At 38.0% G+C, this 15,030-nt stretch overlaps 2 protein-coding genes across 2 annotated transcripts; both read right to left on the bottom strand.

Annotated features, from left to right (window-relative positions):
* Positions 1-674: 674 nt before the first annotated feature.
* LOC147167404 (uncharacterized) lies at positions 675-5,670 on the bottom strand. Its single transcript, XM_086086929.1, has 7 exons — positions 5,652-5,670; positions 5,324-5,502; positions 4,474-5,035; positions 4,176-4,233; positions 3,947-4,070; positions 1,035-3,658; positions 675-825 (listed from the first exon to the last, which is right to left on the bottom strand). Exons 1-7 carry the CDS (start codon positions 5,668-5,670, stop codon positions 675-677), a joined length of 3,717 nt encoding a protein of 1,238 aa, XP_085943055.1.
* Positions 5,671-11,118: 5,448 nt separating this feature from the next.
* Positions 11,119-14,412, bottom strand: mrps16 (mitochondrial ribosomal protein S16). The gene is made up of 4 exons (XM_086087233.1): positions 14,258-14,412; positions 14,103-14,141; positions 12,486-12,752; positions 11,119-11,315 (listed from the first exon to the last, which is right to left on the bottom strand). The coding sequence occupies exons 2-4, from the start codon at positions 14,113-14,115 to the stop codon at positions 11,200-11,202; spliced, it is 396 nt and encodes a 131-aa protein (XP_085943359.1). The 5' UTR covers positions 14,116-14,141; positions 14,258-14,412; the 3' UTR covers positions 11,119-11,199.
* Between the last annotated feature and the right edge of the window lie 618 nt (positions 14,413-15,030).

Genomic DNA, 15,030 nt, shown 5'->3' with positions numbered 1-15,030 from the left:
ATTCTGTGGCTATGATCGTTGCGAAAGATGTAGTCTCTGGCAGTGGAGTGGAAGATAATCCACTCGTTGAAGTTTCCTGACTGGTTGGTATGGTTTGAGTTGTCGTTGTAAAGAAACCTGTTGTTCCAGATGTAGTTTTTGGTTCTGAAGAGGAATACATAGGTGATGATGGTTCATTGCTGGTTAAAAAGGACTGAGTTGTTTCCAGATTTACTGGTGTTGTCCTAAATTCAGACGAAGTATAAGGTAGCTGGGTGGTATATGTGCCAATTGATGTTTGTGATTCTGTGGACATAGTAGCTGTTACAGATGTTTGTGGTTCTGAAGAAGACGATATCATACTTGTTGATTGCCGACTGGTTGACTCTGTGTTCTCATTAGGTGTTGACCCTCCAGATGTTACTATAGGTTCAGATGTAAGCATTGGTTTGGAAGTAGAATAAATACTTGTTGTTCCTGGTTCGTCACTGGTAAAAGAGGATTCAGTTGTTTCCAGATCGGTTTGTGTTGTGTCTGTGTTAATTCCAGAAGAAGTATGACTCAATTGGGTGGTCACTGGTGGGAATGTGGAAACGTCAGCATCTGTGGAAGAACTGGATGTTGCTATAGTCTGATCATTGTCAGTAGTTTGCTTAGTTTCCTCAGTGGTGTATGTTTCAGGTGATGTGTATGGCTCAGTTGATTCTGTGGCTATGATCGTTGCGAAAGATGTAGTCTCTGGCAGTGGAGTGGAAGATAATCCACTCGTTGAAGTTTCCTGACTGGTTGGTATGGTTTGAGTTGTCGTTGTAAAGAAACCTGTTGTTCCAGATGTAGTTTTTGGTTCTGAAGAGGAATACATAGGTGATGATGGTTCATTGCTGGTTAAAAAGGACTGAGTTGTTTCCAGATTTACTGGTGTTGTCCTAAATTCAGACGAAGTATAAGGTAGCTGGGTGGTATATGTGCCAATTGATGTGTGTGATTCTGTGGACATAGTAGCTGTCACAGATGTTTGTGGCTCTGAAGAGGACGATATCATACTTGTTGATTGCCGACTAGATGACTCTGTGTTCTCATTAGGTGTTGACCCTCCAGATGTTACTGTAGGTTCAGATGTAAGCATTGGTTTTGAAGTTGAATAAATACTTGTTGTTCCTGGTTCGTCACTGGTAAAAGAGGATTCAGTTGTTTCCAGATCGGTTTGTGTTGTGTCTGTGTTAATTCCAGAAGAAGTATGACTCAATTGGGTGGTCACTGGTGGGAATGTGGAAACGTCAGCATCTGTGGAAGAACTGGATGTTGCTATAGTCTGATCATTGTCAGTAGTTTGCTTAGTTTCCTCAGTGGTGTATGTTTCAGGTGATGTGTATGGCTCAGTTGATTCTGTGGCTATGATCGTTGCGAAAGATGTAGTCTCTGGCAGTGGAGTGGAAGATAATCCACTCGTTGAAGTTTCCTGACTGGTTGGTATGGTTTGAGTTGTCGTTGTAAAGAAACCTGTTGTTCCAGATGTAGTTTTTGGTTCTGAAGAGGAATACATAGGTGATGATGGTTCATTGCTGGTTAAAAAGGACTGAGTTGTTTCCAGATTTACTGGTGTTGTCCTAAATTCAGACGAAGTATAAGGTAGCTGGGTGGTATATGTGCCAATTGATGTGTGTGATTCTGTGGACATAGTAGCTGTCACAGATGTTTGTGGCTCTGAAGAGGACGATGTCGTACTTGTTGATTGCCGACTGGTTGACTCTGTGTTCTCATTAGGTGTTGACCCTCCAGATGTTACTGTAGGTTCAGATGTAAGCATTGGTTTTGAAGTAGAATAAATACTTGTTGTTCCTGGTTCGTCACTGGTAAAAGAGGATTCAGTTGTTTCCAGATCGGTTTGTGTTGTGTCTGTGTTAATTCCAGAAGAAGTATGACTCAATTGGGTGGTCACTGGTGGGAATGTGGAAGGCAACAATGTGGAAACGTCAGCATCTGTGGAAGAACTGGATGTTGCTATAGTCTGATCATTGTCAGTAGTTTGCTTAGTTCCCTCAGTGGTGGGTGTTTCAGGTGATGTGTATGGCTCAGTTGATTCTGTGGGTATGATCGTTGCGACAGATGTAGTCTCTGGCAGTGAAGTGGAAGATAATCCACTCGTTGAAGTTTCCTGACTGGTTGGTATAGTTTGAGTTGACGTTGTAAAGAAACCTGTTGTTCCAGATGTAGTTTTTGGTTCTGAAGAGGAATACATAGGTGATGATGGTTCATTGCTGGTTAAAAAGGACTGAGTTGTTTCCATATTTACTGGTGTTGTCCTAAATTCAGACGAAGTATAAGGTAGCTGGGTGGTATATGTGCCAATTGATGTTTGTGATTCTGTGGACATAGTAGCTGTTACAGATGTTTGTGGTTCTGAAGAAGACGATATCATACTTGTTGATTGCCGACTGGTTGACTCTGTGTTCTCATTAGGTGTTGACCCTCCAGATGTTACTATAGGTTCAGATGTAAGCTGTGGTTTTGAAGTTGAATAAATACTTGTTGTTGCTGGTTCGTCGCTGGTAAAAGAGGATTCAGTTGTTTCCAGATCGGTTTGTGTTGTGTCTGTGTTAATTCCAGAAGAAGTATGACTCAATTGGGTGGTCACTGGTGGGAATGTGGAAACGTCAGCATCTGTGGAAGAACTGGATGTTGCTATAGTCTGATCATTGTCAGTAGTTTGCTTAGTTCCCTCAGTGGTGGATGTTTCAGGTGATGTGTATGGCTCAGTTGATTCTGTGGCTATGATCGTTGCGAAAGATGTAGTCTCTGGCAGTGGAGTGGAAGATAATCCACTCGTTGAAGTTTCCTGACTGGTTGGTATGGTTTGAGTTGTCGTTGTAAAGAAACCTGTTGTTCCAGATGTAGTTTTTGGTTCTGAAGAGGAATACATAGGTGATGATGGTTCATTGCTGGTTAAAAAGGACTGAGTTGTTTCCAGATTTACTGGTGTTGTCCTAAATTCAGACGAAGTATAAGGTAGCTGGGTGGTATATGTGCCAATTGATGTGTGTGATTCTGTGGACATAGTAGCTGTCACAGATGTTTGTGGCTCTGAAGAGGACGATATCATACTTGTTGATTGCCGACTAGATGACACTGTGTTCTCATTAGGTGTTGACCCTCCAGATGTTACTGTAGGTTCAGATGTAAGCATTGGTTTTGAAGTAGAATAAATACTTGTTGTTGCTGGTTCGTCGCTGGTTAGTGAGGATTCAGTTGTTTCCATATTGGTTTGTGTTGTGTCTGTGTTAATTCCAGAAGAAGTATGACTCAATTGGGTGGTCACTGGTGGGAATGTGGAAGGCAACAATGTGGAAACGTCAGCATCTGTGGAAGAACTGGATGTTGCTATAGTCTGATCATTGTCAGTAGTTTGCTTAGTTCCCTCAGTGGTGGGTGTTTCAGGTGATGTGTATGGCTCAGTTGATTCTGTGGGTATGATCGTTGCGAAAGATGTAGTCTCTGGCAGTGGAGTGGAAGATAATCCACGAGTTGAAGTTTCCTGACTGGTTGGTATAGTTTGAGTTGACTTTGTAAAGAAACCTGTTGTTCCAGATGTAGTTTTTGGTGCTGAAGAGGAATACATAGGTGATGATGGTTCATTGCTGGTTAAAAATGACTGAGTTGTTTCCAGATTTACTGGTGTTGTCCTAAATTCAGACGAAGTATAAGGTAGCTGGGTGGTATATGTGCCAATTGATGTGTGTGATTCTGTGGACATATAAGCTGTCACAGATGTTTGTGGTTCTGAAGAAGACGATGTCGTACTTGTTGATTGCCGACTGGTTGACTCTGTGTTCTCATTAGGTGTTGACCCTCCAGATGTTACTATAGGTTCAGATGTAAGCATTGGTTTGGAAGTAGAATAAATACTTGTTGTTCCTGGTTCGTCACTGGTAAAAGAGGATTCAGTTGTTTCCAGATCGGTTTGTGTTGTGTCTGTGTTAATTCCAGAAGAAGTATGACTCAATTGGGTGGTCACTGGTGGGAATGTGGAAACGTCAGCATCTGTGGAAGAACTGGATGTTGCTATAGTCTGATCATTGTCAGTAGTTTGCTTAGTTTCCTCAGTGGTGTATGTTTCAGGTGATGTGTATGGCTCAGTTGATTCTGTGGCTATGATCGTTGCGAAAGATGTAGTCTCTGGCAGTGGAGTGGAAGATAATCCACTCGTTGAAGTTTCCTGACTGGTTGGTATGGTTTGAGTTGTCGTTGTAAAGAAACCTGTTGTTCCAGATGTAGTTTTTGGTTCTGAAGAGGAATACATAGGTGATGATGGTTCATTGCTGGTTAAAAAGGACTGAGTTGTTTCCAGATTTACTGGTGTTGTCCTAAATTCAGACAAAGTATAAGGTAGCTGGGTGGTATATGTGCCAATTGATGTGTATGTTTCTGTGGACATAGTAGCTGTCACAGATGTTTGTGGCTCTGAAGAGGACGATGTCGTACTTATTGATTGCCGACTGGTTGACTCTGTGTTCTCATTAGGTGTTGACCCTCCAGATGTTACTATAGGTTCAGATGTAAGCTGTGGTTTTGAAGTTGAATAAATACTTGTTGTTGCTGGTTCGTCGCTGGTTAGTGAGGATTCAGTTGTTTCCATATTGGTTTGTGTTGTGTCTGTGTTAATTCCAGAAGAAGTATGACTCAATTGGGTGGTCACTGGTGGGAATGTGGAAGGCAACAATGTGGAAACGTCAGCATCTGTGGAAGAACTGGATGTTGCTATAGTCTGATCATTGTCAGTAGTTTGCTTAGTTCCCTCAGTGGTGGGTGTTTCAGGTGATGTGTATGGCTCAGTTGATTCTGTGGGTATGATCGTTGCGACAGATGTAGTCTCTGGCAGTGAAGTGGAAGATAATCCACTCGTTGAAGTTTCCTGACTGGTTGGTATAGTTTGAGTTGACTTTGTAAAGAAACCTGTTGTTCCAGATGTAGTTTTTGGTTCTGAAGAGGAATACATAGGTGATGATGGTTCATTGCTGGTTAAAAATGACTGAGTTGTTTCCAGATTTGCTGGTGTTGTCCTAAATTCAGACGAAGTATAAGGTAGCTGGGTGGTATATGTGCCAATTGATGTGTGTGATTCTGTGGACATAATAGCTGTCACAGATGTTTGTGGCTCTGAAGAGGACGATATCATACTTGTTGATTGCCGACTAGATGACTCTGTGTTCTCATTAGGTGTTGACCCTCCAGATGTTACTGTAGGTTCAGATGTAAGCATTGGTTTTGAAGTAGAATAAATACTTGTTGTTCCTGGTTCGTCACTGGTAAAAGAGGATTCAGTTGTTTCCAGATCGGTTTGTGTTGTGTCTGTGTTAATTCCAGAAGAAGTATGACTAAATTGGGTGGTCACTGGTGGGAATGTGGAAACGTCAGCATCTGTGGAAGAACTGGATGTTGCTATAGTCTGATCATTGTCAGTAGTTTGCTTAGTTTCCTCAGTGGTGTATGTTTCAGGTGATGTGTATGGCTCAGTTGATTCTGTGGCTATGATCGTTGCGAAAGATGTAGTCTCTGGCAGTGGAGTGGAAGATAATCCACTCGTTGAAGTTTCCTGACTGGTTGGTATGTTTTGAGTTGTCGTTGTAAAGAAACCTGTTGTTCCAGATGTAGTTTTTGGTTCTGAAGAGGAATACATAGGTGATGATGGTTCATTGCTGGTTAAAAAGGACTGAGTTGTTTCCAGATTTACTGGTGTTGTCCTAAATTCAGACGAAGTATAAGGTAGCTGGGTGGTATATGTGCCAATTGATGTGTGTGATTCTGTGGACATAGTAGCTGTCACAGATGTTTGTGGTTCTGAAGAAGACGATATCATACTTGTTGATTGCCGACTGGTTGACTCTGTGTTCTCATTAGGTGTTGACCCTCCAGATGTTACTATAGGTTCAGATGTAAGCATTGGTTTTGAAGTAGAATAAATACTTGTTGTTCCTGGTTCGTCACTGGTAAAAGAGGATTCAGTTGTTTCCAGATCGGTTTGTGTTGTGTCTGTGTTAATTCCAGAAGAAGTATGACTCGATTGGGTGGTCACTGGTGGGAATGTGGAAGGCAACAATGTGGAAAAGTCAGCATCTGTGGAAGAACTGGATGTTGCTATAGTCTGATCATTGTCAGTAGTTTGCTTAGTTTCCTCAGTGGTGTATGTTTCAGGTGATGTGTATGGCTCAGTTGATTCTGTGGCTATGATCGTTGCGAAAGATGTAGTCTCTGGCAGTGGAGTGGAAGATAATCCACTCGTTGAAGTTTCCTGACTGGTTGGTATGTTTTGAGTTGTCGTTGTAAAGAAACCTGTTGTTCCAGATGTAGTTTTTGGTTCTGAAGAGGAATACATAGGTGATGATGGTTCATTGCTGGTTAAAAAGGACTGAGTTGTTTCCAGATTTACTGGTGTTGTCCTAAATTCAGACGAAGTATAAGGTAGCTGGGTGGTATATGTGCCAATTGATGTGTGTGATTCTGTGGACATAGTAGCTGTCACAGATGTTTGTGGCTCTGAAGAGGACGATGTCGTACTTGTTGATTGCCGACTGGTTGACTCTGTGTTCTCATTAGGTGTTGACCCTCCAGATGTTACTATAGGTTCAGATGTAAGCTGTGGTTTTGAAGTTAAATAAATACTTGTTGTTGCTGGTTCGTCGCTGGTTAGTGAGGATTTAGTTGTTTCCATATTGGTTTGTGTTGTGTCTGTGTTAATTCCAGAAGAAGTATGACTCAATTGGGTGGTTACTGGTGGGAATGTGGAAGGCAACAATGTGGAAACGTCAGCATCTGTGGAAGAACTGGATGTTGCTATAGTCTGATCATTGTTAGTCGTTTGCTTAGTTCCCTCAGTGGTGGATGTTTCAGGTGATGTGTATGGCTCAGTTGATTCTGTGGGTATGATCGTTGCGAAAGATGTAGTCTCTGGCAGTGAAGTGGAAGATAATCCACGAGTTGAAGTTTCCTGACTGGTTGGTATGGTTTGAGTTGACTTTGTAAAGAAACCTGTTGTTCCAGATGTAGTTTTTGGTTCTGAAGAGGAATACATAGGTGATGATGGTTCATTGCTGGTTAAAAAGGACTGAGTTGTTTCCAGATTTACTGGTGTTGTCCTAAATTCAGACGAAGTATAAGGTAGCTGGGTAGGGGATGTTTCAATTAATGTATGGGATTCTGTGGACATAGTAGCTGTCACAGATGTTCTGTGTGGTTCTGAAGAAGACAATATCATACTTGTTGATTGCCGATTGGTTGACTCTGTGTTCTCATTAGGTGTTGACCCTCCAGATGTCACTATAGGTTCAGATGTAAGCTGTGGTTTTGAAGTTGAATAAATACTTGTTGTTGCTGGTTCGTCGCTGGTAAAAGAGGATTCAGTTGTTTCCAGATCGGTTTGTGTTGTGTTTTTGTTAATTCCAAAAGAAGTATTACTCAACTGGGTGGTCACTGTTGGGACTGTGGAAGGCAACAATGTGGAAACGTCATTATCTATGAAACAATAAAGCTGACCCGACAGCTAGAATACTTTTTTAAGGTTGCATCTGTTCTGCGCATGCTCTGTCTTGATGTATATGCCTAGTGGCGTTTTGTTTAGTCGCTTGAAAATGGCTGCGTTGGGAGAACTTGTTTAAAACTACAGTATTCATAACTTGTTTTTAATCAAGCCAAACGGCAGATGTAAACAGGTGACCAGAGATTTATTTTAATCAGAATAACAAAAAAGTAATGTAAACCTGAGGCCATTGAGTTGTGTAAATTAGAGCATCTTGTCCTGATTTTGAAATTAGTTTACATGACCATAAATGATTCCATAGCTGCAGAACTACATTCAACCTGTTGTCTTTTTATTTATTTATTGTTTCATAAAAACATTGTCCCTGGAACTAACCTGCAAAACAATCATTACTAAATTAAAGTAATTGATTATTACTCCTCAACGAAAAAGTTTTTTTTTTTGCCTTGTGTACCACAGATTACCAACAAATGCAGATATCTATTAGAGAGTGTTCATCAGAATGCACAAATCTTGACATTAAAAAATGACACTCACTGATTCATTACACAGTTTTTTGCCTTTATATTTTGTGTTTGAAAATCTCCCATTGTCAGGTATAATGTTGTCATTTGAAAAAAAATCTGTGTGCCCCAATGTACTGCAAAATGTTGGTTAATTGACTACAGTCATATTAAGCAGAAAAAAAAAATCTGTCAAATTAAATATTGTTTTGCTTTATCCCCTGGCCTTGAAAGTTGGCCCAATATGTTTGGAAACATGAGCTACATTAATCCAGGTACAGTAGCTAGTTGTGCTATGACAACAGTAAACAAATACAACCTTTCAGAGGCATTTTGTGCTCTTTCGACAGTAAATTATGTCTTGACCCAATATATGGGCAGAAATTATTCATGTTGCATTATGATAATAATCATAATATTTTTTCGTTTGGGAAAGTATTAAATATTTGAGAAACATCAGAACATGGTATATTTATCACAGACAATTATGCTATTAAAATGATGAATATTTACAATGATTTAAAGTGACAATCAACAAAGCGTCATGTTTCATTTTGAAAAGGTTCCTTCGTTGAATTCTTTCACTTTCATGTTTTGTAGATACAGACAAAATAAAAATACTTCAAATCAATAAATAATAAATGTAAATACCCAAATTTGTAGATACATGTATTTAATTGGACATCACTTTTTTTCTTCTTTTTTTTTTTACCATATTGGTGAGTCATGAGTAAGGGGCAAAAACATACAATATGAAAGAATGGTTTTTACTTTTGAGATTTTTCTTTTTTTTAAATAATAAAACTTGATTTGGATACTGAATGGATTTTTTTCAAGTCAAAATTATTCATCTAAACAACTATTTTGCTATGTAAATAACATTGTACTTGAATTTTTATGTGTCATACAACTGACACAAATTCATATAATAAAAAGAAGAAATTAGTTACCTTGTCCTTGTGTGTTTATCACACACAACGCAAACATCATGATGATGATAAGAATGGTGAAAAAAGTCCTCCCCGTCTTCATGTTCCCTTCTTGTCAGGTAAGCATCCAAAAGGTGTCTGCCTGAATCATTTCACCATATTCACATGGATGGGAAAAATATTAAAATATTCTCGAGTGCTGCAATTTATGTTCTAGTTCAGTTTGATCTTACTGCATCTAAATGTTCGCGTCACCGTTGTGCCACAAATGATCTACAGGTCAACTGAGATTGTTACTGATATCGTGCCCTCCCTCTGCAAACGTTTTATGTATGGGAGTATGACGGCGTAAAGACTTGAGAAGTCCCCTGAATCACGCACTTGTGCAGGTCTTGGGACAATACTTGGTTGGGCGAGGTAAGGTACAGAAATATTCATCACCATCATGTAAATAAATATTCACGTCACGCTAGGCACGCTTCATCGGTTAAAAAAATGCATTTCGACACTGAAAGAACTCCGATTTGATTGGCTTACAAAATAAAACTGAAATAACTAATTTTGGATCATCTAATAAATATTTATATATAGCTATAGAGATTAGTTTTCTGTTGATCTTAAACGACTGATTCAACTAAAGGTTCATTTGTCTGGACCAATATATCAATGACAACAAAAGAACGTTTGATTGAGACAACTCACAAGTTAATCTATTAAAAGCAATTTATTTATTTTAATTTGGCCCATCAAGAATTTTCATTACTAAGAGTCCTGCAATATGTTGCTTTTAAAATTGCGTAAGAAAAACTGTATTAGAAAATAAAAATTAAAAAAATACATTTTGTGCGTTTTCCCAAAGCAACACTATTTATTGTGTGATTCATTTTCAAATAAACCAATGTCCAAGTATGTGACGTAAATGGAAAGTTGAACTCTATTCCACAGGACGCCATTCACATACAGCTGATGATTACCTGCGTGACTGCAAATGAATTTCTTATCTGCGTGCAAGTATGTAAAATGGGTGGAGGAAAGGTTTTAAAAAGGCGCTGAGTGGCCTGTAAAAAATAACTTGGTAAATAATCAAATGGACATTGCTGTCCACTTGAGGCTTTCCATACGCTGATTTGACGTTAATCACTCACCACCACTGAGTCACAAGCAAACACGTACGAAAAGGAAAGCAGGAGAACAAAGGATCAAGATCTAAAGTTTGCAAGAGGAGGAGAAAGGAAGAAGTGAATTATTGGAGGTCAATAAGGACGTAACAAATGACGAATTACGATGAATTGATTTACTAAAGATGAGGACAAAAGAAAAAAAAGGAGGGTACATTGTAATAAGTAGTAGGGATCAACATTGGATTGACCAAATATTATATTCATAATATCGCCGTTGCATCGAAACCTCCTGACACATTCTATATACTACTGGTCAGTCCACATGTGTGGGTGTTACTTTTACATATTAATAATCAAGTGTTTAAAATGTCTTGCTCTCCCTGACGATGCGATGTTAATGTTTGAACAAATGGGACATATAAAATAAATGTTTTATTGCCACTGTACATGATGAGGTTTTTTATGCCCATGATTTTCTTTTTTTTGTTGAGAATTATTAAGAGGATTATTTTTTGATTGTATGTTATAATGTATGTTATGTTATGTATAATATAATTATTATGTATATAATTATCTATAATGGTATGTTGTTATAATGTATTGCTCTGTTTGGCTTTTTGGAACATGACATATTTGTTTGAACTGCTCAAAAACAAAAAAATCTAATTATTAAAATACATATTTTAATGTAAAAATAATATTTGAGGCTGAAGTCATAATCTTACCAGAATAAAGTTGTAAAATTATTTGAGATGTTTATTTTTTAGATAATTTTTTTCTTAATCATACATTTGTCATAAATTGTGTGTCATATAGTCGAGATTAAACTCGTAATCTTATGGAAAAGTAGTATTTTTTGGAATAAAAAGTCATAAAAGCTATACAATTTGAAGTAAAAAAAAAATTCAGATAATATCGTAATGTTCAAAGTCAGCGAGGATAGGATGAAACTGGATGGATTTCTAAAAATTAAATCCCCTAATTTAAAACGTTTTAAGGATTTGCAGATACTCTGCCTGATGCATCGCTGTGACAAAGAGGCTATTAACAGTCGCTTGTGTATTTCCTGACTTTTAATTTTGTTTTTACTCATAACATAATATACACACAAAAAAAAACAGTGACAGCACAACTCTTCACATTTCCGCCTTCTGATTTTTTTCCGCTTCCCCTTCCGTTTGCGCCGCTTGGGCTCGCCAACGCGCCGCCTCCGTCACCGTCATGGGATGGAGGGGGAAGAACCCGGCTAAACCTGAGGGGATAGAAATGGTGGCATTTTATTTGAGCTCTTCTACCTTGTTCATTATGTGACATATCATTCCAAATGAATAAGGTTTCTCCTTACAAAAGGTATACAATGCGCTCATGGGTCACAACATTACGTATGCCAGACTATGGAGACAGCATAAATGCTAAAGATTAGGACTTACATTTTTTTTTTATTGTATGTTTTTTTTTAAGCAATATTTTTATTATTGTATTTTTGCAGCATTTTATTCCCCCGCTTTCAAATAATTTGTTTATAGTATTTTAGCTTCTTATACGTAAATATGTACACATTACGAATGGCGTAGTGGTAGAGTGTCCACCCTAAGACTGGGAGGTCGTGGGTTCAATCCCCGGCCGGGTCATACCAAACACTATTTAAAAAAAAAAAAAAAGACGACCCATTGCCGCCCTGCTTGACGCTCAGCATTAAGGCTTGGAATTGGGGGGTTAGATCACCATATGATTTCTGAGCAAATCTTATATTGTAGTTTTGTCTTTTTTTAAACATTTAATATTGTATTTGTATAGCTTTTTCAACCTTTTTTTTTTGTTTGCATTTTCTTTTCAAACACAATTTATTATTGTATTACATAATTTTATTTTTTAAAGACAATGTGCTTATTAGTTTTTGAATAACTTAAAATGTTTAATATTGTACACCATACAGTTATTGTATTAGTTTTGTCTTAAACATTTATTATTTATTATATTGTCTTCATTTAAAAAAACATTGAGGTTATTGTATAATGCAGTTTATATGTTAGTTAATATTGTTTTATCTTTATTTGTAAACCTTACTTTATACTCTAGTCTTAACCTTCCGATAGTTTAAAATAAGACACGACATCCCCTACAGAGAGGAAAGTGAGGTTACAGATATTGATTAATAGCTGTACTGTATAACTCTTGTTATGATGGAGTGAATTACTATAAAATAAAAACCACTGTCAACAATATGCACAGTAATACTGTTCACTTAATATCTCTCATTTAAATCGGGGGGAATTTATCCTTGTAAAGGTGTTTTTGTTTGTTTTTTCCCAATACAGCTCTTGTATAGTACTGTGCGAGTGTACCTAATGTTGCGTCCGGTGAGCATCCAACACAACATGCGCTCCAAACGCTAACAACAAACGACTTAACGCAGACACACCTAAAAGTTTGGCCACCGGCTTGGTAGGGTGCGCGCCGCAGCCGATCCAGTACTTGATGCGATCCGAGTTGAAGCTGACCAGTTTCTCGTTGTGCATGTTGGGCAGCGGGTCGTACGTGCCCAGCTGCTCGATGTACTTGCCGTCCCTCGCTCGCTTGTTGAGCGCCGCCACGATGCGGTAGAAGGGTCTGTTGGCTTGCTTGTGGCCCGCCAGAGCCATGCGGATGACCACATAACCCCCGTGGTACCGCCTTAAGAGCTGCGGCGCTGCAACATCAGATTGTGTTTCGCGTTATTATTTACTCCCTCGTGAGGTAAAAGATGTGCAGTACGTCCAAGAAAATCCACAAAATTTTGTCGTTTTTTTTTTAAGCTAACCCTCCTACATGCTTTAAACACATTTAAAGATACAAGCACACTTTTTACACACATTGTCAACATATTCGACTACCTCTCATAATTTAAAAGCCTAAAATGCATAGGCAAAAATAATACAGAACAGGCGGGATCTGATGACTGTGGCTGTATAGTATAGTAATGTATACTTAAAAGTGTTTACTGGGGCACGGAAAAACACTGAAATGCAATATAGTGGAAGATGTCATTACTGTCATCGCCTCCCTTTGTAGACACAGAAATGAAAGTAGAGCCCATTCTAATGTTGTTGCTAACCAAAACGGCAGCGCATAAACAGTCTGTTGAATTAGAGTTTGGTGACTTACCAAATGTTGCAAACACATTCCCTACGCAGCATTAAAGCTGATCAGATGCTGTGAGGAGATGACATGGATTGAGTCTGACATGTGGTTGCTCCACAATGTTGTGCGGGTCTGTGTTTTTTTTCCGGGGAGCTATGACCAGTTTACTTGCTCACTTCTTGCTGTTTCTTTGCATTTTTTTAATTATTTGCATAAACATTTTATATGTATCGTGTTTTTTATTTTTAATCGCGTAATGATTAACTTTATATTAGTCCCCCAAAAAGATTTAAATTCATTATTTATTCTTACAGTTTAATTTCATGCAGACCAGATTACATTTGATGAGCAGTTGAAGGGTTCATTATTAATTATTTTATCATATATTTGTGCGATTTATTCAGAAAAAAATTAAACATGTTTAAATGTCTTCAATCTTCATATATGTTAACCCCTTTTTTTGTTAAATTAAAAAAATGATGTCAAGAATAGTATATTTTTTTATGTCTGACTGAGCCACGAAATTGGAAAATAGTGATTTAATTGGAAAATAGTAATTTATTGAGTGTTTCATGTGTAAAATGCTTTGCTCCAAAAGCCGAACTGGAGGTAAAAGCTACAAAGCCCCGATATATAAAACTAAATAATAACAAAATATTGACCTTTTTGTATTATTCCTTTTGCTCGTGTATATACAATTGCACGTTTTGCATAATAAAGGAAGTCCTCAGTTTACGATGCTACCGATTCAATGGCTTCGAGGTTGCTATTATTATTATTTTTAACGGAATGTTTTACATACCGAAAATGTAATGCAATTCTGACTTTACATCTAGTAGCGTATGCTCAGACTAAAGTACAAAATAGGGTTTGACGAGGTTCTTCGAGATTCCACGTGACGGCAAAATGAAAAACTTACACAGATGTACCATGACGCCTGCTGAATATTTTTCAGACCCTGTAAAAGAGTAAGGAAACATGCTTTGAAACGCCGTTGTAATGTTTACATCGCCTGTAGCTCTACCGAGCTGAACAGCTAACAAGGTAGTGGAAAATGAACGGATGAATGAATACCTTTGAATGTGGGCAAGCAGCACAACGTGTCCGGGTAATACGTCAGTAGAATTGTGGTTTTAGGTAATATCGACTCCTTATTTTGGTTGCGTTGTCCAAAACTAATGTGACATTTGTCAGTGCGCCGCCATGTTTCAACCGGAAGTTACGTTGGCTTTTCCGGACAAGATGTTGATAGGTTTCCAGCTCGGTAGGGGGCAGTGTTGTACTGCTTAACTACAGTGCATGTAACTTACATTGAAGCGGACTCAAAATGTACACAAATACGTTTTATTTTTATTTAAAAAAAAAAGTATATATATATTTTTTTTTAAATAACAATCATAAATGATATAATATATTCAGTACATATACATTAAAAAGAAAAAAATCATTATAATACAGTGGGTCCTCAGATTGAATTCTAATCGATTTTGCACTGTAGTCTGTAGGACTATGTATGTTTTTAGGCAGCAGGGTGTACTAGTGGCTCGCGCGTCTGTTCTAAAGTTTGCAAGAAGCTCAGACCTTCATCTAGAAGACTGGGGATGTATTTAAATAAAGGGGTCCAGGGAAATTTTAATGTGAAGCGTAAATATTTTCCTGTAAAAAGGAGAAGAAAAATAAGAATGAGCCTTCTCTCTGTTCCTTTTCCTTTTGGTTTTATTTTGAAGTACACATGCTGTTTGTTTGTTTGTTTGTTTGTTTTTGTTTTTTGTTTTTTTTGTAATGAAATAAAAAATTAAATTCTTCTGGCACTTCCCACAATCCAAAACTATGTATGACGGGTTGGT

This window comes from Leptonotus elevatus, chromosome 10 (genome assembly GCF_054856555.1).
Source record: "Leptonotus elevatus isolate MCC_2025b chromosome 10, RoL_Lele_1.0, whole genome shotgun sequence".
Taxonomy (NCBI): domain Eukaryota; kingdom Metazoa; phylum Chordata; class Actinopteri; order Syngnathiformes; family Syngnathidae; genus Leptonotus; species Leptonotus elevatus.
The sequence above is the reverse complement of the archived record's forward strand: the minus strand, read 5'-3'. Positions and strand labels throughout refer to the sequence as shown.

Bases quoted from the DNA above. Each gene is read 5' to 3' on its own strand.
- mrps16 (XM_086087233.1), bottom strand. The intron at 11,316-12,485 runs GTGTGTCTGCGT...CTATCCCCTCAG, and splicing joins GCCGGTGGCCAAACTTTTAG to GTTTAGCCGGGTTCTTCCCC.
- LOC147167404 (XM_086086929.1), bottom strand. The intron at 4,234-4,473 runs GTCGGCAATCAA...CTGGAACAACAG, and splicing joins TGAGAACACAGAGTCAACCA to GTTTCTTTACAACGACAACT. The intron at 826-1,034 runs GCAATCAACAAG...ATTCCTCTTCAG, and splicing joins AACACAGAGTCATCTAGTCG to AACCAAAAACTACATCTGGA.